The 26,617-nt window shown below is 43.4% G+C and overlaps 1 protein-coding gene across 6 annotated transcripts in view; it reads left to right on the top strand.

Annotated features, from left to right (window-relative positions):
* Positions 1–514: 514 nt before the first annotated feature.
* Positions 515–26,617, top strand: part of fyco1a (FYVE and coiled-coil domain autophagy adaptor 1a) — a 197,293-nt gene continuing 171,190 nt past the window's right edge. Inside the window, exons 1-7 of one of the 6 annotated variants that reach the window (XM_078539514.1) lie at positions 515–1,016; positions 2,450–2,524; positions 4,377–4,462; positions 10,082–10,188; positions 13,743–13,868; positions 15,626–15,732; positions 19,173–19,316. In XM_078539514.1, the coding sequence (XP_078395640.1) occupies positions 4,405–4,462; positions 10,082–10,188; positions 13,743–13,868; positions 15,626–15,732; positions 19,173–19,316 (542 nt within the window). In that variant the 5' untranslated portion in view covers positions 515–1,016; positions 2,450–2,524; positions 4,377–4,404. Of the gene's footprint in view, positions 1,017–2,277; positions 2,525–4,376; positions 4,463–10,081; positions 10,189–13,742; positions 13,869–15,625; positions 15,733–19,172; positions 19,317–26,617 lie in introns of those variants that run through there. The other 5 variants (XM_078539513.1, XM_078539517.1, XM_078539519.1 and 2 more) reach the window with 5 other exon arrangements.

Here is a 26,617-nt window from a genome sequence, read left to right on the forward strand (position 1 = left end):
GTTGGCAAGAGGTCAACTAGAAAATAAACAGTTGAAACATCAGCTGATTGTCCTTCAAAATCAAATGCAAAAGGAGTATGTAACCGTTCAGCACCATGAAGAAATGAAGACTGTCGTGAAAAGCAGAATGGAAGAGCAGCAGAAGAAACTTTAGGAGACTCTTGAATTACAATACAAAGAAAAGATGAAGCAATTGAGCTTTGCAAAGAAAAGGAAAACCTGGTGAAGGACCTTTACATGCAAAAGTATCCCTCAGATCAAAGTTTGTTCCTCTGGAAAATTACGAAGAGAAGCAAAATGAATTTAACATCACTCTGAACAAACTGGAGAACCAGTTGGCAGAGAAGACAAAGCAATATTCAATATTCCAGGAGGAAGCCAAATGGTATAAGAAAGACACTAAAGAGCTAAAGAACTAGCTGAATGGAAAAGAAGAGACCTAGAAAGGAAACGCTGTTGAACTTTCCAAACTGCGAGCAGATAACAAAGCCATGAATAGGAAAATTATAGAACTGAAACAAGTTAATACTTTGCCAGGGGCAGACCTGGCCAACAGTGAAACCCTGGACCCCAAGTCTCTTTGGACCTCCGCTGTTTCTAGCATTTCACAAGGAGTAGATCATACCAATCTTGAACCTGATAATTCGTCTTTGAATATTGTGTGAAAGATTGATTCTTCCAATGTTACAATGAAGTCTTATTGTGCCCAATTGGGATTGACGACTCAAATCATTGATGGTAAACTAGGACGAAATGTCCTTGACAAGCACGAACTCTGTAACAATTGGCAACAGACGGCAGGACTAGGCAAATAACAAGTCAAAGTAACCGTACCGCAATCCGTTCAAGGTACGAAGGTTCATAACCTAACTCCTGAGGGAGGAAACTAGTTCAGTAAGCTACGAGTGAGGGTGGTGCACTTACCCTGCAACAGGTAAGCAACATGAGTAAGAAAGGGGAATCCAACTGGATCCATCAGTATGAGGAGAAATTCTAAGGCGGTGAAGTAAAAGCAGGTAAGGCGCTGATCTCAGTCATGTCTAAAGTGGATGAGCTTTGAAAGGAAGGTGCCTGAATACAAGAACAGGTCAGGTCTAAAAAGATAAAGGCAAGCAAACAGGGAAGAGATCTATGCAAATATATCTGTGCAGTTGAAAATGAAGATAGGGCTCAAGGAGGAAATGATAGGGCATAAGTGTCAGAGAATGAAAGGAACTACAGCAGTCAATTGAGAGCTTTTGCTTGTGAACCCTTGAGTTCAGTGCTATGTCAGGAGACCACACATCTGTGCAAGGGTCAGAGCTGGCTGCTCAAGAGCGTGAGACAAAAAGCTGAAAAGAGAAATAGTTAAAAGATGCATGAGGGCTGCTGAGGGATGAGTCTGAAAAATTTAAGGAAGTGATTGAGTGATCCTTCTGATAATAACTTGTTGAGCTACCCAACTAGTCCAGGCTGTCCAGTAACCCATCACTACCTTAGGAGGATCACCATCATGATGGTGCTGAAAAGGTGTATCAACACGTGGTCTATGGCGGTTCAAAAAGGTGGCTCACCACCACCTTTTTAAGGGCAATTAGGGATGGGCAAGCAAGTGATGCTCACATTCCAAGAGCAAATAAAAGAAGAAATTTGGCTAATTAAGTAAAAAGCAGATGGCGGTTGCTGATTAACAGTTTATTAAAGGAAATTGGAACATCCTTTTATGTGTGCACCAATTGTGAGAGTTTCACCCATGTTGCTGGCACATGTCCTGAGGATGGCCAGGTCTTCCTGGTGGTTCTATCTCCAATAGATTCTGGAATTCACTCAGAGGATCAATTTAAGTTCGTATTTACTTTCAACGACAAACAATACGCCCACAGGAGGACAGGCCGGGTCCAGCTCGCGCTGCCCTATGATTGACAGGCCGGGTCCGGCTCGCGCTGCCCTGTGATTAACAGGCCGGCTCCAGCTCGCGCTGCCCTTTGACAGGCCGGGTCCGGCTCGCGCTGCCCTGTGATTGACAGACCGGGTCCGGCTCGCGCTGCCCTGTGATTGACAGGCCGGGTCCGGCTCGAGCTGTGATCGACTGGCCGGGCCCAGTTAGCGCAGCCCTGTGATTGACAGGCCGACTGCAAACACATTGCTGAACGCGGCCCAGGCAGTCAGCTGACAGTCCATTGTTGACAGCGCACCACACACTAACTTGACAGCCAAACAATCCCGCCCTCCTCGGCAGTTGATTGGGTAAATCCCCGCAAGCGGCGCTGACGCTCCAGTGCTGATTGGTTAGCTGACACATCGCTCAGCGGGCTTGGTTCAAGTTGGGTTGAAGCGCGGCTTGGTGCGGTGATGGTGGGGGCGGTGAGTGATCAGCATCCCGGCTGTAAAGTTGATGGCGGTTTTGGTGGAGATCCCTGAGTGAGAGTGCACTAATGGCTCCCCTGTTGCCTTTTCTTTCCTCTTCAAGGTTTGTGGCCTGGCATCTCCTTGTTAGGAAATGAAGAGCTGTCAAGGAAGTGAGGGTGAGGCCTATGCGCTCAGTGTAAGTATTGGGCCTGTGGTGAGAGGGCCTGACCACCAGAATCAGCCCAGAAGGTGTCCATTCGGCCCATCCTATCTGTGTTGCTTCTGTGACAGAGATTAGTTCCACTCCCCTGCTCTTTCCACAGAGCCCTGTAGACTTTGCCTTTACAAGTCCAATATATCCAATGCCCTAACATAAAAGCAAAATACTGCAGATACTGGAAATCTGAAGTTAAAAACCGAAAGTGCTGGAAGAACTCACCAGGTCTGGCAACATCTGCTGATCACAGAGAAGCAGATTCAACTTTTTGTTTAACGAGTTCTGAAGATGAGTCATATTGGACTCGAAACGTTAACTCTGATTCTTTCTCCACAGATGCTGCCAGACCTGCTGACTTTTTCCAGCACTTTCTGTTTTTATCCAATACCCTGATAAAAGTTAGCATTGAATCTATTTTCTCCACCCAGTGCAACCTAAATCATAACTGTGTGAAAAAGAATGCCTTCACATCTCACCCCTGGTTCTTTTGCCAGTTAACCTTAGTCTGTGTCCTCTGGTTATCAACACTCTTGCTACTGGAAACAGTTTTCCCCTAACTACTCTACCAAAAACCTTCAAAATTTGAACGTTTATTACCTCTCCCTGTAACCCTCTCAACAATTTGAATTTACAGTTTGCCATTAAGGTAGTGGAACATCTGAGGAGCTCCACAGGAGCATTATCAGACAAAAATTGATACTGAGCCAAAGAAGGGGCCATTAGGACTGGGGACCAGATGCTTTTTGTAGGATTTAAAGTGGAGCTTTTAATGAGATGAGAGAGGCAGAGAGATTTTTTTTCTTTGGAGGGAATTCTAGAGCTGGGACCTGGGCAGCTGGAGGCATGGCTGCCAGTGGTACCAAGAAGGAAGTGGGGATTCATGAGCAATTGTTCTCTGCAATTAGGTGAACAACCGTTTCTTCTCCAGTCTCTCCACATCACTGAAGTCCCATATTCCTGGTTCCATTGTAGTAAATATCCTCTGCTCCCTCTCCAAGACCTGCATACACATCCTAAAGTGCGGTGCCCAGAATTAGATACAATATTCCAGCTGAGGTGTAGCCAGTGATTTATAAAGAATTAGTGTAACTGCCTTGCTTTTGTATTCTAGGCCTCAATTTATAAAGCCAAGGATCCTAGATGTGTTTTTAAACGGCACAATCAACATGTTTGGCTGCCTTCAAAGATTTGCGTACATATGTGTGAACCTTTGCTGAACACAGACACAATGATGTAGAATTTGCAGAACAGAAACCATTTGATCCAACTGATCTGTGCTGGTGTTTATATTCATTTATACTTCATTTAACTCTATCAGTGTACCCTTCTGCTTCTTTTTCCGTCATGTACTCATCGAGCTTCCTCTTAAGTTCAGCTTCACTACTCACCTCAGCCACCCCTTGTGATAGCAAGTTCCACATTCTAACCACTCTCTGGATAAGAGGCTTGTTGTTAAGTCTTTATTGACTTTATTGTGTCATATTTATGACCACCAGTTTTTTGAAGGTGGAAATGCCTTCATATCTACGCTATCAAACCCCTCCATAATTTGAAAAACCTCTATTAGATCAACCTTCAGCTTCTCCTTTTTGTTATGTGGCACAGAATTAGCAGAATACCCTAGGCTGATATGAATGAAAGAGATACTGTCCTTACTAATTTATTGTGCTGTCTGTGCCTGTCCCAATGGAGGACAATCTACATGTCAGTTATATGTGTTAGAAATAATGCAGTATGCCTGGCAGCAGATAGCATGGCATTCAAATATTTTTACTCTGCAGCTTGTTGCCCTGCTGTTTTCTTTAATATGCAAGTATTTTTAATCAAGCAGGTTATAGACTATTTGAGTTGAAAGCACAATGATGGCAATGTCTGTTGGAGAAAGTCAGATCCAAAGGATAATCCGAGACCTAAAAGGTAAGGATTGCTAGATTTGCTCTCAACACATCTCTCTTCCCATGTGTATGGATTATAAATAAATAGAGTACACACTCTTTCAATGTCGATGTTGAAATATCACCCGATGAAGGACAAATGTTCAGTTTTCCTTGAAGCTATCAGTGGATTTTGCACCTCTGCTGTTAAGGAAACAAGCAGACAGCTTCTGGGGGATGTCTTCCAGATCTTCCTTGACCAGTCACCAGAAGGCTCACGATAGTGACACTGACAATATCCCATCCAATCTTCATAACCTAAAGAGAAGCTATGGTCCTGATCTGGGGAGGCTACAGTTGTGAACTCCAGGTAGTGAGGGACTGACTATCTTCTCATTGCCAGTTCCCATATGGCTCAGTACATAAACCTAATGTGTAACTGAACAATACTCATTAGATTCAATCCCAACTGGATCTTGAATTAGCTAATATAACCAGGCTGATTCTAAGGGTTCTAAAATCAGCCAAGTGGAAAATCAACCTGGGTTCCACCTTTGTCGCAAACTCTGTTGGAAGTGTATGTGTGGTAAAATTTTCTATCCATCCCCGGTTCCATCTCCGTAGTCTCTTGATTTTGCTTTATTGATTGCTCAGCGATCTGGCGAGCTGTAGACAATGGCTCCTAGAGGGGGCAGGAGAGGCCGAATCATCTTCTGCCTGGCACCCAACCAAGTTGACACTGGAGGGCAACCAGGAGGGAAATCAGGGGCAGGCGAGTGTAAACGGGGACCCCTGGGGAAGGTCCCTGGGAGAGCGGAGAAGGTAGAACCACAGCGATGGGAGGGAAAGGAGATGACATCATGGCTGGAGGGGTTGATGGTGGGATGAGGGGCGCCAGCATTTGAGGTTGGTGATTGAGAGAGAGAGAGAGAGGCAATAAATGATGTAGGGGAGGTTAAGGCTCCCTTGAGGGGCTGTGGGGAGTACAACTGCTCCTTCTGGCCTACAAGGAGTGCTCAGAAAGGCACTTACCTTCGGGAGCTAGCTGTTCCCCACTTCCTTTCACTGCTGAGTTTCCTGACTCCTGAAAGCCCGATTTAAAAATGCTAATTAAGTGCCCCGCCTCTCTGCATTTAAACACTGATGACCGTGAATTGATTGTGCATTGATTGAAGAATGCATCTATGTCGAAGAGAATTGAAGTAAGAGGGGGAAACTTGGAAATTGGTCTGGGAAAGTCTGTACAATCTGGCAGAGCAACTGAAAGAGTTAATGGATATTGAGCTAGAAAAACAAGAGAACATCGGTGCCTGAATTTTGAGCAATTTGGAGTTTATGAAAGGTGGAGGATGTGAAGCCAGCAAGAAAAATGCCAGTGAAATTCACCTTGGACAGGAGAAATTCATATTGGACAGTCGTGCAAATCATGTAATTTGAACTTGATGGAAAAGCAAAATCGTGCAGGCTGACAATTCTCTATCACCAGTCAAAATGATTTTTTCAAGGTGACTCAAGCACGGATTTGGATAGTGGCAGCTGTTGGAGTTAACGTAGAAACGGAGAAGTGGAAGTAAGTGGCCCTGGTGCTGAATCATGTGTGGTTTGAAACACAACCTCTTGATGCCCCCCATTCTGCCTGTTAATTGTATACGAATTGGGTGTTTATACATATGTTCGGACCTACAAAATGTGTGTCTTTGTAAATAAAAGTTTATTAGTGTATTAAGATGAGGCTCCAATGTTCTATCCTTTACCACCTGGCTATCTGAGTTGTAACACTGCCTACTGTTAGCATTTTGGATGTACAGGAAAGCAAAGTACAAGCCGAGAATGGGTGAACATTGTCCCTTTAGGATTAAATAGAAAGGTGTGAAAGTTTGTGATGTTTCAGAGGGATGCCATGGTGACTGTTAATGTATTCTGTCACTAAGCTGATGCAACCACTCAATTCCTCATCTCATCATCTCTTATGACAAGAGTAGAATGCCTCTCCATCATCTTTACTGCCAGCTCCTCGTGGCAGGGGAAGAGATTGTAAGTGTTAAAAGTTGCTGCTCATTCACTGACAAAAGGAAGAATCTAGAGCCAGTCTTTCCTTAATATTAGTTTATTCACATAACTGAGAGAACACAGACGTAAACTCCCTTTTCCTCTCTCCCACACAGGTGGAAACTAGTTCTTATATACTTAAGAATAAAGCCTTACCTTTCCCCAATTAGTAACAGCTTGTTCATTTACAACTAGAGCATGCACTTGATTGTCACAGGTTTCCTACATTAATAGGAAGAACCTGAAAATCAGAGATATTCCCTGCCTGTGCCTTGCCTCTTGTGGGCATTGTGCCTCAGTTTCTTCTGCAACACAATTGGGCGAAAGCTGTCAATGGATTATGTTAGGAACTAGAGATAGTTGAAGTAAGTTATATTTGTATTTGTGGGTGTTAGGAATGAGTTTTAGCTTTAAGTTTGATTTGTATTTCTGTATTGGCGTGTTAAGAAAGGGAGAACTTGAATTTTAGTTTCACTTTAAAAGATGCTTGCATTTTAATTAGGTTTTACAACTCTTGAAGGAGAGTTAAAACCAACACAGAGTAGAAAAATCTTGGCTGTTGCCTAGCGACAGGAGGACCACACAGGGACACAGAGAGAAACAGAAAAGCAATTTGAGTTCAGTTGGTCATTATGCTCTAAGGTGAAGGGAGCAGTTTAAGTCTCTCTCTAGATGACACTAGCGCACTGTTGAGGAAAATAAGTCTAAGAGTCTTAGATGAGTTGCTGTAAAGTTAAAGTAACATTGAATGTCAAATGAGTTCTGGATCTCAAGGAAGATATCAAGTTGTCAGCATTCTACTGGGAGAGGGAACTGCAGAGAGCAGGTCATAAAGGAAAAAGAGAAAGGCCCAAGAAGCACTTTAAGTTAAGTCAAAGGAAAAGGTCAGGAATTTGGAACAAGATCCTGTTCAGTGGAAATGAAAGCAAAGAACAGAGAGAAAGACTCCAAGCTTAAAAGGGAGGAAGCTGCAGGAGGCAGACTTGAAGCAAAATAGACTTGCCAGAAGATCCAAGGAGATAGCCAAGGTCTGTGACTCCTTACTATGGGCCTGTGAAGCAGTGGTGTTCTGTTGACAAGGCTGAGCATTTAAGAGAGTGTGCATGGAAGAAAGCTTGAATGTACTTGGCGATCCGGGAGAGAGGAACATTGGAAGGAGAGTTTGAAACCCTGGAGGTGGATTCTTGTGGAAGGTGTCGAGAGAAAGCGTCGTTTTGGAGAAGATTCCAAGCGGGTTCTTTGAGAGTGGAGATTGGAAACCCCCTTGTGAATGGTGGAGCTCATTGAGGCCAGTTAGCTCACAGTGTGACAAGCACCTGTGGGGAGGTCCATAGTATCTGTTTGGGGTGGCATCTGACACTTGATTTCAAAGTGTAGTGTGCCTGACCACAGGTCATCTGTTGGTTTACGTGGACTGTGCACTTACTGTGAGCATTAGAGCATAAGATAGCTTTTGTAACTTGTGTTATCCTTACGAATCTTCACAAATCTGTAAAGGTATAGTTGTGGGTGAAGGAGTACTGTCATATAGCCCATCTTTTCTTGTTTAATAAATGTTTCATTCTTTTGTTAAAAGTCCATCAGCTGACTCCTGGGACTCTGTTCAATAGCTGCCCTCCATATTTCCTAACAAAAAATAAATTTAGGATTTATCAAGCTGGGTTCCACCCTGTGATCTAACTTGTCCAGTAGTAACATCAGCTGGGATCATAACGAGTGTCACAGGTGGCATAGGACAGTTAAAGTAAGAGATTTGTTGGTATCACCCTGATAAAGTGGAGGAAGGGGTTTTTAATGTCGTGCATGCAAGTAATTACTGTTAGGGCATCTGGATATCCATACTGTAAGGTCTTAAATTGGTGGCTCCCCCACCAGAGTACATTGTAAATGATTAGTTTTGCAGTGTTTACCTTTTGAGAATTTTTTAAAAATTTATTCATTCATGGGATGTGGGTGTTGCTGGCCAGGCTAGCATTATCGTCCATTCCTAATTGCCCTTGAGAAGGTGGTGGTGAGCTGCCTTCTCGAACCGCTGCAATCCATGCGGTGTCAGTGCACCCACAGTGCTGTTAGGGAGGGTGTTCCAGGATTTTGATCCAGTGACATTGAAAAAAATTGCAATTATAGTTCCAACTCAGGATGGAGTGTTGCTCGGAGGACAACATGCAGGTAATGGTGTTCTGCTGCCCTTGTCCTTCCAGGTGTTAGAGGTTGCAGGTTTGGAAGGTGCTGTTGAAGGAGCCTTGGTGAGTTGCTGCAGTGCATCTTGTAAATGGTACACGTTGCAACCACTGTGGTGGAGGGAGTGAATGTTTAAGGTGATAGATGGGGTGCCAATCAAGTAGGCTGCTTTGTCCTAGATGGTGCCAAGCTCCTTGAGTATTGTTGGAGCGGCACTCATTCAAGCAAGTAGAGAGTATTCCTTCACACTCTTGACTAGTGCCTTTATAGATGGTGGACAGGCTTTGGGGAGTCAGGAGATGAGTTACTCACTGCAGAATTCCCAGCCTCTGACCTACCCTTGTAGCCACAGCATTTATATGGCTATTCCAGTTTAGTTTCTGGTGAATGGTAACCTCCAGGACACTGATAGTGGAGGATTCAGCGATGGTAATGCCATTGATTGCCAAGGAGAAATGGTTAGATTTTCTTTCGTTGAAAATGGTCATGGCCTGGCACTTTGTGGCCCAAATGTTCCTTTGCACTTATCAGCCCAAGCCTGAGTGTTGTCCAGGTCTTGCTGCATACGGAGACAGACTGTTTCACTTATCTGAGGAATCATGAATGGTGCTGAACATTGTGCAATCATCCGCAAACATCCCCACTTCTAACCTTATGATGGAGGGAAGATCATTGATGAAGCAGCTGAAGATGATTCGGCCTAGGACACTACCCTGAGGAACTCCTGTAGCAATGTCCTGGGACTGAGATGATTCACCTCTAACATCCACAACCATCTTTCTTTGTGCTAGGTATGACTCCAACCAGTGGAGAGTTTCCCCCTGATTCTCATTGACTTCAGTTTTACTTGGGCTCTTGATTACACGCTCAGTTAAATACTGCTTTGATGTCAAATGAAGTGTGTGCTAGTGCCTCAGGAGGAGTCAAGCTAAGTGAACTGAGTCCTTTGCCACTAACCTGCTGAACTGTTGCCTACTGCTGCAGTCTTCAGGCAGAACTGGGGTTTTTGTAAAGGCAGCATGCTAACTTCCAATTACCTCAGCAAGTTCTTCCCATCTTTATGCCAGATTTGCATCCATGAATACTGTAAGTAACATGAAAGTAAGCTGACCTATGAAATTCTAGTGCCTCATTGGTGTAAATGCAGCACAACTCACCTCATGAAATATTGGGGAATTTGTTTATCGTTACATCAAAGAAAGCATGCCTTTGGTATTTTAAGAGAAAAGTGGCGGCAGATTCGTGAAGACAGTTAGTGGCTTAACAACTGATGGTAAAGAACCAATGCAGAAAATGAGAGAAGAATGGAAAGATGTTCTGATTAGGATTGATGAAAGTTAATGATTAAGACTGAAGGATGTTAATACTTGAGTATTAATATTAACATATTAGATTAAATTTTGAGATAACGTGGAATGTATTGGTTTTATAGATGCGATTTCAGAGTTAAATCGAGAACACAAGGAAAATGGTGACCCAATCACTGATGATAGCACCAACCTGCACAAATGCTGCTTAAAATTAGAATACCTCCTTCAGGTAAGGAACCTGGAAGGCAAGTAGTTTTACTGTAGGCTTTGTATTATTAAAAGAGATTTACAGTAGTGACATCACTTTTATTTTATTTGTGCATCTTGGAACACATCAGTGATAGAAGAATTCAGATGGTTGGTGTCCAGCAGCGCTAGCACAAAAGCAGAATTAAACTAGTCTATAAACTTTTGTAGTATGTTGTGCGAGAAATGTTAGGTTATTGTTTATTCACGGTAAAATGGTTATTCAGCTTGGTGAGTTTTATTACAGTTTTCAAAAATGGGCTTGGTACGTCAAATTTATTACAATAAAATGAGGCCTGAACAGGTAAGAGTGATTACAATAAAAATAAAAGTTGGATAGGTAAAAGTTATCATCATGTATACAGGAACTGGGTTGGCAAATCTGATTATGATAACAACACGGTATGGGTAAGTGAGATTTATTACAATAAAAGTATGATGATACAAATTAGGGACTACCCCAGATACCTTAACAAAAACAAAAATACCTGGAAAAACTCAGCAGATCTGGCAGCATCTGCGGAGAGGAGCATAGTTAACGTTTCGAGTCCGAATGACCCTTCAACAGAACTAAGTAAAATTAGAAGAGAGGTGAAATATAAACTGGTTTGAGGGGGGTTGGGACAAGTAGAGCTGGATAGAGGGCCAGTGATAGGTGGAGATAACCAAAAGATGTCACAGACAAAAGGACAAAGAGGCACTGAAGGTGGTGATATTATCTAAGGAATGTGATAATTAAGGGTAGAAAGCAGGACAAGCAAGGTACAGATAGCCCTAGTGGGGGTGGGGTGGGGTGAAGGAATCAAAAAAGGCTAAAAGGTAGAGATAAAACAATGGATGGAAATACATTTAAAAATAATGGAAGTAGGTGGGAAAAGAAAAATCTATATAAATTATTGGAAAAAGAAGGTGGGGAGGGAAATCGGAAAGGGGGTGGGGATGGAGGAGAGAGAGAGCTCATGATCTAAAATTGTTGAACTCAATATTCAGTCCGGAAGGCTGTAAAGTGCCTAGTCGGAAGATGAGATGCTGTTCCTCCAGTTTGCGTTCAGCTTCACTGGAACAATGCAGCAATCCAAGGACGGACATGTGGGCATGAGAGCAGGGTGGAGTGTTGAAATGGCAAGTGACAGGGAGGTCTGGGTAATGCTTGCGGACAGACCGAAGGTGTTCTGCAAAGCGGTCACCCAGTCTGCGTTTGGTCTCTCCAATGTAGAGGAAACCTCATTGGGAGCAACGAATTCAGTAGACTAAATTGAGGGAAGTACAAGTGAAATGCTGCTTCACTTAAAAGGAGTGTTTGGGTCCTCGGATAGTGAGGAGAGGGGAAGTAAAGGGGCAGATGTTGCATCTTCTGCGGTTGCATGGGAAGGTGCCATGGGAGGGGGTTGAGGAGTAGGGGCTGATGGAGGAGTAGACCAGGGTGTCCCGGAGGGAACGATCCCTACGGAATGCCGCCAGGGGTGGAGAAGGGAAGATGTGTTTGGTGGTGGCATCATGCTGGAGTTGGCAGAAATGGCGGAGGATGATTCTTTGAATGCGGAGGCTGGTGGAGTGATAAGTGAGGACAAGGGGGACCCTATCATGTTTCTGGGAGGGAGAAGAAGGTGTGAGGGCTGATGCGCGGGAGATGGGCCGGACACGGTTGAGGGCCCTGTCAACCACCGTGGGTGGAAAACCTCGGTTAAGGAAGAAGGAGGACATGTCAGGAACTGTTTTTGAAAGTGGCATTATCAGAACAGATGCAGCGGAGGCGAAGGAACTGAGAGAATGGGATGGAGTCCTTACATGAAGCAGGGTGTGAGGAGCTGTAGTCGAGGTAACTGTGGGAGTCGGTAGGCTTGTAATGGATATTGGTGGACAGTCTATCACCAGAAATTGAGACAGAGAGGTCAAGGAAGGGAAGTGCCAGAGATGGACCATGTGAAAATGATGGAGGGGTGGAAATTGGAAGCAAAATTAATAAATTTTTCCAGATCCAGACGAGAGCATGAAGCAGCACCGAAGTAATCATCAATGTACTGGAGAAAGAGTTATGGGAGGGGGCCGGAGTAGGACTGGAACAAGGAATGTTCCACATACCCCATAAAGAGACAGGCATAGCTGGGGCCCATGCGGGTACCCATAGCCACACATTTTATTTGGAGGAAGTGAGAGGAGTTTAAGGAGAAATTGTTCAGTGTGAGAACAGACGGAGGAGAGTAGTGGTGGATGGGGATTGTTGGGGCCTCTGTTAGAGGAAGAAGCGGAGAACCATCAGACCATCCCAGTGGGGGATGGAGGTGTAGAGGGATTGGACGTCCATGGGAAGAGGAAGCGGTTGGGGCCAGGTACCCCAGATACCTTCTCTGGTTTGATGGTGTCCATCATTTTCATAATTGGTTTCATTTTTATGGGAGTTGACTAACAAAGATTTGTTGGAGGCAAAATTTTATAGCCCTGAAAAGGGGTTTGTGGATTGGAATGTGGCTTAACCTGCGCCGGTTGCTTCAGTTGCAGGCAGCACACCAGCTTCATGTTATTTGCAAATTAACATGATTGCAGTCTGCAGTCAGTATTAACTGCGCTGTTAAGTGCCTGCACACTTCGGCAGAGGGCCCAAAATCAAGAGACAAGCAACAGTTAAAGTTAAAAACAAAAACAGAATTACCTGGAAAAACTCAGCAGGTCTGGCAGCATCGGTGGAGAAGAAAAGAGTCGACGTTTCGAGTCCACATGACCCTTCAACAGAACAGTTAAACAGTTTAACAGTTAAAGTTAGCCTGCACTTCTTAAAGCCAGCCTGCATTACTTAAATGGGCAGTGCACTGTGGCAGGAGAAGATTTTGGCAGTCATTCTACAACTGATTCTTCCTGTTTCAAAACCCTCTCTATTTATATGAATTTGACAGACAGGAAAAAAACAGCTGGTCCATCGACCAGGCTCTCATCACTTGATGCCTGAAACATTGTGAGTGGACGTTTCCTTCCCCTCCTGATTTCTGGCAGCCATGCAATCTAGCAGAGGCAAAAAAATATATAGGCCTAAATTTTGCACTCGTTGGGCGCACACAGGTTGACTGGCCTGGAAGCGGACGCGAAATGTGCTTCCAGCTGCAATCGGCCTCCAAACGCAATTTCATGCTAGCTGGCCAATTAACGGGCAGCCAGCATGAAACGCGCACTGAGAAAGCCTTAGTGCTGCCGGGGGAGTGGCAGAAACTAGCCCTGACTGCAATTGAACTATTGAAGATACAGAGAACGGGGTTACAGAACACTTCTCCCGTTTCTTTAATCACCCTAGGATGGATATTATCCAGACCAGGAACTCTATCAATTTTGAGGCTTCCTAATCTATTGAAGATTACATTACTGTCTATTTTCGTAGCAATAATATTATTTAATACAGAACTATTATTGTGGCCAAGTCATTGTGAAGAGATTGAATTTGTACTGAAAGACTCTCTTTAGGTTTTCGTCCTTGTAGTGTGTGTGGCATATGTACAATTGCAAAGTTTAGCCTTGACATTGTTTTTTTATTCATATCTTTTGTTACAGTTTGACCAGAAGGAAAAAACTACTTTTCTCGGCAACAAGAAAGACTACTGGGATTATTTCTGCAATTGTTTAGCCAAGGTGAAAGGAGCTAATGATGGAATTCGCTTTGTGAAGTCTATCCCAGAGGTAAGAAGGTGAAGTTCTCCAGAGGACGATTAATCACTTAGCAGTACTATGGCTATTTATGCATTTCCTTTCAAATTTCTTGATCTGGATTGCAGATAAGAGTTTCTCTGAATTTTCTGGCAAATAGTAGAGAGTTTACTTGAATATTTTGAAGCATATGGATTTTTTTTCAATTTATTAGTAGTAATTATTAACAAAGAGCTAAATGTATGCGTCTAGCCAGACACTCTAAATTAGAGAGCGTTCATTCACAAGGCATCCAGCGTGATATGTTCTATGTGGAGCCATCGGGCGGTATTTACCAGAGTTGACGAGGTCCTTGTTCGCCAGTTGGAAAACTGGTGCAAGCCCTGTGTCACCTCACGGAGGGAAGGCCCTCCATTAACTGGACAGCTGGAGGACTTCCCCAGGATCAAGGACCCGCGGTGGGGAAGTCTCGCCAGCTGTGAGCTGCCAGCCAGTCAGAGGCTGACAGCTCTATTGGAATGGCAGGGCCACTGGGAGGTGGCGGCTACTGCCAATACTAGACCCACCCGAAGCCTAGGATCACAGGAGAGTGATGGCAGGAGTTGCGGGGGAGAGGGGATCAGCGAGGGCAGCTCTCAGTGGGTGGGCACTCTCACCGAGTGCCTTTGAATGAGGCCCCCTCAATGCAGGGGCCTGCAAGCTAAAGCACGTGGGTTTGCATGCCGTTCTACCCATATGGTGAGCTCCCTGCCCCCTGCTGGGTTAATCCCATTGGCGGTGGAATGAGGCGCTTAAGTGGGCATTAATTGCTAAACTGGCAGTGAGACGAGAATGCCACCCCCAGGCTTTCCTGCCATGGAGGCTGGAAGGTAGCGGGGTTCCCACTTGCCACCTCCTATCTGATTAAATGGGACCCCCCACCCCTGCATCACGGGAGGTTATTAAATTCTACTGAAAATGTCTAACCTTTGGGATTGACATTATTTTGGATATCTTGTAATTTCATTTGGAGAAGTTGCAGTGTTTAAGCCCATTTCGCCTTAAAAAAAAGAGGGAGAGGAAATGGTAAAATACAAAATAGAATGAGAATGCAGCAATCCACTAAGATGCTACCAGAGCTAAGGTGCTTTAATTGTGAGGAGAGGTTATTGAACTGCTTTGTTGCCATTGTAACAAATACATTTGAGGAAAGTGTGTTCAGTACTGAGTGATTTTGGTAAAGTAAATTTTGACAAACTTTTTCCACTGGTTAGTAAATTAGTAACTAGAGGGCAGAGATTAAAAATAATCATCAAAACAATTATGGGAGAACTTAGGAAGAATTTTATTTTTATTCAGCCAACTGTTAAGATCTATCCTACCAGAAACGGTGGTAGTAGCAGAATCCATAATAATTTTTCAAAGTGAAATGGATAAATATTCAAACAAATAAAATTCAAATTGAGTCAAGGTAAATGGGGGTGAGAGTGGGGTTGTAGGAATAGTGGTAGTAGAGAATTGATTTGTCGAAATGGGTTTCTGAAATTGGGTATTTTTTTTTCTTTTGTTTTTACCCTTACCTAAAGTTAGTATTACCAGTGTTTCGGAGAATGGTGCATGACCCTTCAGGATGAGCATGGGTGGGCCTGATGGCTAACTTTCTTTTTGTAAGTGTATATGCAAAAGTAAATACTTTTGAGGTTATTACTAATAAGCATCAATGAATGTATTGTTATGCTTTTCATTGTGAGACAATTTTTTTCTGGGCACGATAAATTCCTTGAATTAAATGATGCTTTCAATTTTTAAAGCTGAAAACCTCCCTTGGGAAAGGACGAGCATTCATTCGGTATTCTTTAGTCCATCAGCGCCTGGCTGATACTATTCAACAATGTTTGATGAACGTAAAAGTCACAAGGTAAGCTACAGATGTTTGAATTCTTCAAGTTACACCACAAAAGAGGGATTTATTAATAATTTAAGAATAATTAAGGTGCTGCAAGCATTTTGAAGTTTGTTACAAGAATTGCTTTGTGGGCTCTATTCTATGTCCTTTAGTTGGTGTTTAACATTATTCAGTTGAAATTACCTCCACTGTAGTGCCCTGGGTTAGGGAAGGGGAAATCATTCACAATTCCTGCTCCTAATCATTATTCAGTGCCCCTTATTGGAAGTGTGCATGAGTGGATGTTGGGTGTCTACAGACTTGGCTGTAACACCTGATGTGGTTGAGTAGTTTGGCACCACTCACTGTCTCGACTCACACATGAAGATTGTGTGAGTTACCAGAGGGCAGCCAGCACCTGTGGAACCACACATCAGGATGGAATTCCAGGGAAAGGGGAGGGGTAATTGACAGAAAAAGGAAGTAGTAAAATCTGACTGATAAGTTATATGTTGGTGTGTGTACAATACCCCTGCACCCTCTTTCCTTGCCAATGACATAGCAGCTTAGAGGAACAAGGGTGACAAGCACATGGGGACACCACCACCTACCTGAAATTTCCCCTCAAAAGTTACACCGTATCCTTATTTGGAAATATAAGGCCATTTCTTCAGTGTCACTGGGTCACTATCCTAGAACTTGTTACTTAACAGCACTGTGAGTGTACTTACATGGGCTACAGTGGCTCAAGAAGGTGGCTCACCACCAGCTCCTCAAAAACAATTGGGCCTAGCCAGTAAATGCTGGCCTATAGCCAGTGATGCCCACACCCATGATCAGATGAATATAAAAAGTACCATTGTTGCCAGTTATACTTCTGTGCCGTTGTTCACTAGGACTTGCACTGAGCTGACCGTGGTGATGCATGTTCCAAATTAACTGCTCTTCTTGGTCACAGAAAAGCAAAGAACTTATATTCCTTCCCCTTGAAACATTGGGGGATTGAAAATATACTGTTTATTGTGTCCAATAAAGTATTGTCTTAAAGTTATTTATTTCCTCACTAAATTAATCATTTTATTGCTGTTAACATGCTTTTACTTAATTATTAGTTCAAAGGAGGTCTTGTGGTGCAGTGGTAGTATCCCTACCTGTGGGCCAGAAGCTCCAGGTTCAAACCCCACTTCAGGACTTGATAGCCGTGGAAGGTGCATTCATAACCTGGCCAAACAGGTTGATTATTAGCCTGTAAATCCTTCCAATTGGCCTGATGGCGGACGGTGAGGGGTATTGGGTTTAATGTTGTGTAAGCACTGATGGAATATATGTTTAAAAATAACCCAGAGGATGAAACGGTTATTCTATCGAACAGTACAATTCCATCCAGAATCTATATGTAATTATGATGGATTTCTCTCCCACACCATCTACTCTTACAATAGCACTATTTTCTTTCATCATTCTCCACTGGGGAAATAAAAATGAGTGCTGCTAACATCAATGTAAACTTCTCAACAGATAACAATGCAATTCTTTTTAAAAGGTGGCAGCTGACCCTAAATGAACTCTATGTTGTGGGAGTCTGTTCCACATCCATTATCCTATGGGAACAAGTTTTTCTGTTCTGTACTCATTTCCCAGTAAAATAGTGTGTTTAATTCAACCTTATCTGCACCTTTCATTTTATAGGCATGTATTACAATTCTCATTAATTTCTCTCTAGTCACTTGAACAAAATTTGTCACTTAATGCCCGGAATTATCCTGGTCATTCCTCGCTGAAGCTGTTCTAATGTTTGCATATTTTTGGGGTAAGGTGAACAAAGCAGCAAATTCAGGCTTCCCATAACCCACACAGTATAATTTATGACGACATAGCCCAATGTCTTCAAGCTGCTCCTTCTTCCCATTTTGATCAACAACTGCTTCAAATTGACCAAATGTTTCCAGGATATGATCAGTGATCATCCCAATTCATTTTTCATATCAGCCTCCATCAGTGAGTACCCTTTCTTGTTAGCTGCTGCTTACTGTTAACTGTTGCTACATACACTACACTACACTACATTGACCTATGTTAAAACCCATTTGCCATATCTCAGTCCAGCTTACATGATTGGTCCAATTTTTTCTGAGGATAGTCAATCTGTTCTTTGCTCATGATGAAAGCACTTCGACCACGTAGTCAGCATATTTAGTATCATTAAAACTTCAGAATCATTGAAACTATTGGGTCCAAGATCAAATCCCTTTGGAACTGCATGGGTTACTTTTTTCCCAAAAAAGCATTTTGCATTTATCATCATCCTCCAAGTTAATGTTTATTCCATTTTGGCAACCTGGATTGGATCCTAACATTTTCCTCTAGACTCACTTCATCAAATGCTTTTGAAAATCCAAATCAAGAACATCTAATAAATTTGCCTTAAAGAATTAGAGGAAGTTTGTGAGGCTCCTGATTACTACTCCCTATGTGTACTTTAGTTAGTAGAATGCTGTAAAGCAGTTTTGCTATTGGGGATGTGGATCATGAGCTAACTGGCCTGTATTTACCAGGCTTATGCTGTAAGTTTTTTTTTTGAATATTGGAACTGCATCTGTTATCCTGTGTATGGGTGCTTCTCCAGTATTTACAAGATAGTGAAAAGTATCAACTAAAGCATCATTGACTTCCTCCTTTAATTCCTTGAGGATTCATCCTAACTTATTAAATGGATTTTTATAAGTTCAGGATATCAAGGAATTTGAAACAAAGGCTACAGAGCATATAGAGTTGAGCTACAATCAGCCTTGATCAAATGGAATGCTGGAACAGGTTCAAGGAGCTAAATGGTTACTCATGTTCTTATGTTTCCATTATTCTCATGAGCCTTGTGGATACCTAATCCTTCCACTATCTGTGTTGCATATTCTTTATGAACTCTTACACATATTGTAGATTATGTAGCCCCATATAGGATTGATGAGAATTTTTTTTTACACAGCGAGTTGTTATAACATGGAACGCACTTTCTGAAAGGGTGATGGAAGCAGGTTCAATAATAACTTTCAAAAGGGAACTGAATGAATACTTGAAGGTGGAAAATTTACAAGTTTATGGGAAAAGGGCTCTTGCAAAGAACCGGCATAGGCACGATAGACTAAATGGCGTCCTGAGTAGTATCATTCCATTATTTTATTTGATGAGAATTTGTGTGCAGTTTTGCACTGTGGGAACAAATAAAGTGTGGTCTAGTTTAATTTCCAATAAATTAACCAGCATGTACTTTGATAAGGCTCTGGAAGTGATCTGGATGATTGTCATTATGTATTGCTGATTTGTGGAAGATTGCTCATTATCTTCTTGGTAACCAAGGGTACCAAGAAGAGTTTGTTGTTAGTGTTTTAAGTGTCTCAGGAACAGTTTGTGAATTTCTTTTGTGATGATGTAAACCTTGTTTTGTGATTTTAATGATTTTCCCTCAATTTTTAAAGTGACTGGTACTATGCACGAAGCCCATTGCTGAAATCTCATCTCTGTTCTGACATCGTCGATCACCTCTATGAATTAAATGAAGTGCAGTTTGACTTGGCCTCTAGAGGGCATGATTTGGATGCTACTTGGCCAACTTTTGCACGGTAATACACATTTATTTGCATTGGGTTGGATAATTAATGGTCTGTCAACTGAAATTGATTGTACTGATTGTAATGCATCAACATGCCCAATGTACTATGGAGTTTATTAGGCCAGTAAGTAATGATTATTACTCACTAATACAACGACTCCAGCTACTATATGTACAGACATTTTACTTTGCAGTGATTACATAGTTGCATGAGTCTTGACATGAGGTAATGGCTTTAAAAGATGAAGGGCTCTAATCAGTGTTTAAAATGATAATAGGCTTCAATAGGGCAATGGTGGAGGAACCCAGAACAAGGGAGTACACTCTCGGAATTAGAGCTAAGCCTTTCAAAAAGCAGGTATAAAATCAGGAAGCCCTTTTCATTCAAAGGTTGGAATTTTACAGCCCAGCTGCACGGGGACGGGTCCATAAAATGCGGTGAGCCATTCTAAACCCCATTGACTTCAGTGGGACTGTAAAATCCTGCTGGTGTAACATTCCACTCAAAAGGTAGTGGAACATGCTTCCTAAGTGGCAGTGAATGTTGAATGAAGTGCAATTTTCAAGACAAAAGATGTATAGATTTTTGTTAGGTTGCATGTTAAGGGGTGATTTGACACCTCATACTGCATTGTTCACAAATAAAGAATGACTTCTAGGAGGTTTGACAATGTGTAGGGGACTCTATACCAGCACTAAGAACTCCTTTGGTCGAGGAAGTGTAAAAGATGATTACCAAAAAACCTGTAATTTCTCATTGCAATCAATAAAAGTGAAAGGTAAACCAGAACCAAATGCATACTTGGGAACGTTATAACTTAGAAATACCTACAGAATTAATTGGTAAAGTAAAATGAAATCCGATTTACGCAACTACTCTAGACTGTTTCTAGGTTCTATAGGACATATAAGCTATTTTTAGTTCTAAGTATAACTGACATTTGTGTAGTGCCTTTAACACAAAGTGTCCCACTGGGGATAAAAGCCCCAGCCATTGTGGTAGAATTTGGAGCAGTGACAAAATTTGGTCAAAGAGATGAATTTTAAGAAAACTCTTAAAGTTGGAAGTGCTGAAGACTCTTTTGCCATTGGTTGGAAGAAAGGGTTAACAATGAGTCAAAGGCTTGGAAAGAGACAGAAGCATGAAAAAGGTTACAGAGGCCAGATTTGTTAAACTATAGGGAGATTTAAAATTCAACACCTTGGAAGGCAGGCAGATAAAGTAGTCAAACCGGGAGGTGTAGTAATAGAAAAGTAGCACACTTAGTGTGGGATACAGTGGGCCAGATTTTCAAATGGCCCCCAAGGTGGGACCGGAGGCAGACAGGCCCACAATTTCCTAACCACTGGCCGCTGTGCCAGTCTCCTGCCATGATCACAATTCTGAGCCATTTTCGTTCAGGCATGGTCGGGGGTTGGTGGCTACGTGTCCGCAAGCAGCAGGTAGCTCGTTAGGCCTATTAGGGGCACTCTCCACATGCTGGCTGCAATTTTCCAGTTGGCTTGCAGGCCCCCCACTGAGGTTGAAATACAAACAAGGGATGGAGGCAACCTCCCCATGGCAGACCCGGGAGGGGGGGAGGGTGGCGATGGGGGCGATGAGGGGCTGACCCAGCGTCCATCCAGCTAGGGAAACCCTGCCCGTGTCATAACCAAAGGGCTAAAGCTGCTGGCCGTCCAGTCGGGGGGTTGCTCCTACGCGATAACAGCCTGGCAGCAGTGACTTTTTTGATGATAAAATTTTTAAAATCTCTTCGGGGCGCCTTCATCTTGAGCGCCCTTTCTCTCTCACTCTCTCCCACCTCCGTCAGCAGTTCCCATCTCTGACAGTGGAGCTGCAGGCCTTTCAATGCTGGAGTCCTATTGACCCTACAGCTTGGGGAGCCCGCCTGCCATCCCTAATTGGACAGGGAGGCTGGCCACCAGCTGGCCTGCTTGTTAAGAATCTTGTTGGATGTCAGGCACTGATGTGACACGAGGTTGGGATCTGGAAATGCACCTGACATCAGGATCCCAGCATCAGAACAAAAATTCTGCTCAATGTGTCAAAGATTTTCAGATGAATTATGGAGGTTTGAGACTGGGAAGCCACAAGGGAAGTGTTGAAGATGAGAAAATCTTGAATCAAGGTGAAATATTTTATGCTGGCCTTGAGAGGATTCTTTGGTTTTAGCTACGTCTGCATAGCCTGTAAAGTGCAGAACATGGGATGCAATTTCAAAATTTTTTTTGGCCTTTTGTTTTTTTTATATGTTTGTTTTCTGCTGTTTGGTGATTCAGATACCACTCAGTATGGAAGTGATGTTCTGTGTCTGTTCTAATGAATTGGGAATTTACTGCAGAATGAGGAAACAGTCTGAGTAATTATGAAAGAGGAATGCCAAATTGAGAAGTACTTCACGATTTACGTCTTAGTCACATATTTTTCTGTGGTTTTGTTTTCATTTTTATAAAAATGTATTCAATTGTAAATATCCAGTACATCCTGTAGAAAATGCATAAAATGCATCAATTGTACATACATACAATACATGTGTATATGTACAATATGTGTGTGTGTGTTAGCTGAGTGATCAAATTACTGAGGTATCTTTTGACAGCTTATCATTTCCAAATTGGCAAGTCAAAGAAACTAAAAATTTTGTGAAATTGGTTTGAGTCTCTGTTTCACTTGCCTGAATGCACTCTGCCTGAATTGTTCACTTGATTTTAGTGGGCGAGAGTGAACTGAGGTGTTTGCACTTGGTGAAATACCAGTGAGCAGCAGCTGGTACTGATAGCAGGGCAGTCCAGGAAAGAGCTCACTGAAGAGAGCGGTCCACTGCTCAGCTGGATAGAGATGAGGATTTAAGGGGCTTGACTATAAGGAGTCAACTATTGGCAGCACATAGGCTTCTGTATGAGGTGCTGGAAGGCCTGCCAACGGATTTCACCACTATGAAAATGTACAGAAGTCTGCTTCCAACCTGTGTGGTCTCACCTCACAACCTTGGCGTGCTGCAATCTACTCTGAAGATTATGGTCACCTCCAGGGACACTGCAGCTGGGCCTTCACAACAGGAGTCTATATGTTCAAACACTTCACAGCTTTGGTGGAAGCGCAAACAGCTGTCTTACAGAATCTGGACTCAAACCTCTGATCCACCTTGGAGAGGCAGATGTTCAGCATAGACAGAATGGTTGGGGTCTTCAAAGCGTCGGTCATCTGCTGCAGCCTACTCTCCTGCAGAATAGTGTTAAGTGTTGAGCCCCAACCCTAGGGCAGTGGCATTGACATGATGGGAGCAATACCTGTTGACTTCTCTCTTTATGTCAGCAGGCAATTAGGGATAGGCAAAAAATGCTGGCATAGCCAGCGATGCGCACATCCCGTAAAAAAAGGTCTAGCCCAGCACACCCTCAGTCCACCATAGTGCTAGTGTCAGCTGGGCCAGATGACCCCAGCAGCAGTCATTTTGGAGCATTAAGCACCGGGGCCCTCACAGGCTCGAGCACCCAGAAATCAAAAACCACAATCATCCTCAGGAACCCAGCATGAGGCACAGCAGCCTTCTAGCAGTTCTGCTGAAGCCACTAGGCGAGCACCTTGTTGGAGCAGCCAAATTAGGAATAATTCTTTCAAGAAAAACAGTTTAGGATAATCACGGTTAAAAAGTGACTGGAAGGCAGTACTATGTGTATGGGGGTTGGATTGTGGCAGGATGGGTTCTTCTGTATTTTCAATTTGGTTTCAGATTGAATATAGATTCACGTCATTAAATGCGACGCTGGTTAAAAAGACCATAAAAAATGTAAACAAAGCACTGCGGTTCATTTCTAGAGGGACAGAATTGAAAGCAGAGAAATTGTGACAAACTTATGTGGATCCTTGGTTAGATCACGCTTATAAAACTGCACAATTCTGCTTTCCATATTAGAAAATATATGGAGAGACCACCAGAGAAGATGGAAAAAATTACAAGATTGTCACCAAAACTGAGAGGATATAACAGCCAGAATCAGTTTGGAGTGCTTGTTTTCAAGAAAAGAGAACACTGAGGGGCGACCCAATAAAATTTTGAACTAGTTTGAGAGGATTGATGTGATGAAACGCCCCTGTTTTCAGAGAGGTGGAGTGGATGTGGGGAAAATCATGGATCATGTAAGGAATAGGAGCAGGAGGATGCCATTTGGCCCCTTGAACCTGCTCCGCCATTCAGTAAGATTAAGCCTGACCTGATTGTGGCTTTGTCTCCACTTTCCTGTCTGCCCCCTTGACCCTTGACTCCATTGTCAATCAAAAATCTATCTAACTCAGCCTTGAATATATTCAATAACCCAGCCTCCACTGCTGCCTGGGAAGGAGGAAGAGAAACTTGACAAGGCTAGGTATGTGGAGAATATACCCAGAAGCCAGCCAAATTGACAACCTGGTCAACAGGCAGAAAGCCACAGCCACGTAGTGGCCTGTGGTGACGGTCCTCGGTACTGGCAAGGGAGGAGCAGCTCCGGGCTGCAGTCAGGAGGGCTGTGGGAAGGCTTAAAATTGAGATGGCAGGGGAGGGTTAGCAATTGGAGGGAGCGGAAGACATCCTTGAGGGGTTTGATGGGAGCATCCTGCTTCTCCTGACCTCAAGGAGTGTTTAAAAAAGCCACTCACTCTGGGGAGCTGGTAGTTCCCTTTTTGCATCAGTTGCTAGGAACTCCACAGCTCAGGCCACCCCCTCACTTACTGTTAAATTTAATTTCTGGTGCGGATGATGTCATCAAGCCTCAACTTTGGTATACTGATTAGTTCCTGCTTGCTTTTTGTGGGAGTCCCGTCCACAGCCTGATTTCTGCATTTTAAAGTATAAAGGGGTGGGAATGGGATCAGGTTGTTTGATCTTGATATTTTAATCACCAACATGGCCCAAACCTAGTTCCCTCCTGCGTGTCAGCATTGGTTGGGTGGTGCTGGAAATGTTTCCATTTGTGGGCGAGTCCAAATCTAGGGGCCCTAAATGTAATCATTACAAATAAATCTAACCAGAAATTCAGGAGAAACTTGAGAGTGGTTGAAGTGTGAAACATAGTACCACAAGTTGTAGTTGAGACGAATAGCAAAGATGCATTTAAGGGAAGCTGAGTAAATACATAAGGGAGAAAGGAATGGAAAGATAGTTAAAGTAGAGCAGGAGGAGGCTTGTGTGGAACATAATGTACAGGCAAGTTGGGCTATTTTAAAGTCGGCAATTGTCACCAGGGACAACTTTTGAATTCCCAAACCAACCCAGTGTTGCGTTTATTCCGTTGCCCAATTCTGACATGGAGCAGCGTGCCGCAGAATTTAATTTTGCAATGCCAGTTTTGAATCTGAAAAATGTGTGAAAGACATAGCAGTTTTTGCCCTCTTGTGCCTAGCATGCAGCTGTCACATGTCAGACATCAAACTATCTTGCACAATGGCTGAGAGGGCTTCTTGCCTTTGTCTTTGCGCAGAGGCATCGTGTGCTGAGGTGCAGTCTCAAGAGAATGGCCTTGGCTCCATGGGGTTGCATATGCTATGTTCTTATAGATGACAGAATGCCTGCTCCACTGTCAGGTTCCCGTCTCCTACACTATGATGCAGCAATCTGCAACCTGACCCTTGTGACCCAGAACTGCTTTAATAAACGGGCATGGGAAGGTTAGTTCACATGAAGCGCTGTTGGCTGAGTTGCCGTGTCAGATGGACTTGTTTGAGTTCTCTGATAAAGTAATGGAGAGGATTGATGAGGGCAGTGCAGTTGTTATTTACATGGACTTCAAAAAGGCTTTTGATAAAGTACCACAATTTAGGCTTGTTGGAAAAAATGCTATCCATGAGATTGCAGAGGCAGTGTGGATATGAACTTGGTGAGGGGACAGAAAGCAGCGAATAGTGGTGAATGGTTGTTTTTCAGACGAGAGGGAAATATATACTGTGGTGTCTCCCAGGGGTTGATATTAGGACCACAATCTCTTTGATATATATTAATGAGCTAGATTAAGGCAGAGAGGACATCATTTCAAGGCTTGCAGTTAACATAAAATTCAGAAATGTAGTAAACAATGAGGAGAGCTGTAGCAGATTTCAGGAGGACACAAACTGACTGGTGAAATGGGAAGACCCAGGGCAGATGAAATTTAAAACCAATAAGTATGAAGTGATGCAATTTGAAAGAAAGAATGAAGAGAGGTAATATAAAGAATTTGGTACGATTTTATTTGGGATGCAGGAACTGAGAGAACAGGGGATTTATGTATACAAATCTTTGAAATGGTAGGACAAATTGAGAATGCTATTTAAAAAAGCATAGGGGATCCTTGACTTTATAAATAGAGGCATAGGGCAGTATTTAATGGAGGCGACAAGGGTCTCGTCCAACAGCGAGAGTCCCGTGTTGCCCCTTTTAGGGGAGGCCCGCCACATCTTGTTCCACTCAGGCACTTGATATGCCTGCAGTGGGTCTTCCCCTTGGATCGAGCTTCCCAGGGTCAAAAGTGTTGCTAACTGAGAGCTTCCGTGTCAGAGGCTGACAGCTCGATTGAATGGCAGCGCCACTGGGGAGGTTGTGGCTGCTGCCAGAATGATACCCAACTGAGGCCAGGATCGTCACTGGATCCCAGGCTACAGGTGAGTGATAGTGGGAGGGGGTGTGGGGGTGTTGAAGGGTGGGGTGTCACGGGTGAGGGGAGCCAATAGCAAGGGCAGGGGGGTGGGTTTCAGCAGGTCCCTCCACAGATTGGGCACTCAGCGCCTTTGAACGAGGAATGCCCCCCCCTCCCCCTGGGAGTATATAGTCCCCCCACACTCATACCCCCAAGGTGGCTAGCCCACCCACCAGCGGTAGCGGGATAAGACCCTTTAAGTGGGCATTAATTGCCCACTTAAGGGCCTTAATTGGCAGGGGGCGCAGGAAGGCCAACTATGGACATTCTTGTTATGGACTTAATCAGGATGGTGATAAGAAAGTACTGGGGTCCATATCCACCCGCCCTGGCACCAAACACACCATGGGGGTGGACGTTAAATACCACCCATTGGGTATAAAAACAAGGAAGTTATGCTAAACCTTCATGAAACATTTGGTTGGTCACAGCGATAATGTGTCTGTTATGATTCTAAGTTGAGGCATATGAAGTGCTCTCTGAATATCCGGTGTGATTATGATCTCTTGCTCAGTGCCATTCTTTCTTATCCCAGCTACTCATGCTCTCTTCTGTCTTCTTCACTGCTTCCAGTTATCCTCCAGCCATACCACACTACCCATGACTGGGTAGCCAGAAACAGCTTTGAAGGCAGACAAAATCCAATCCAGCACCAGCAAA

The sequence above is a fragment of the Cetorhinus maximus genome, chromosome 3 (genome assembly GCF_964194155.1).
Source record: "Cetorhinus maximus chromosome 3, sCetMax3.hap1.1, whole genome shotgun sequence".
NCBI classification, from domain to species: domain Eukaryota; kingdom Metazoa; phylum Chordata; class Chondrichthyes; order Lamniformes; family Cetorhinidae; genus Cetorhinus; species Cetorhinus maximus.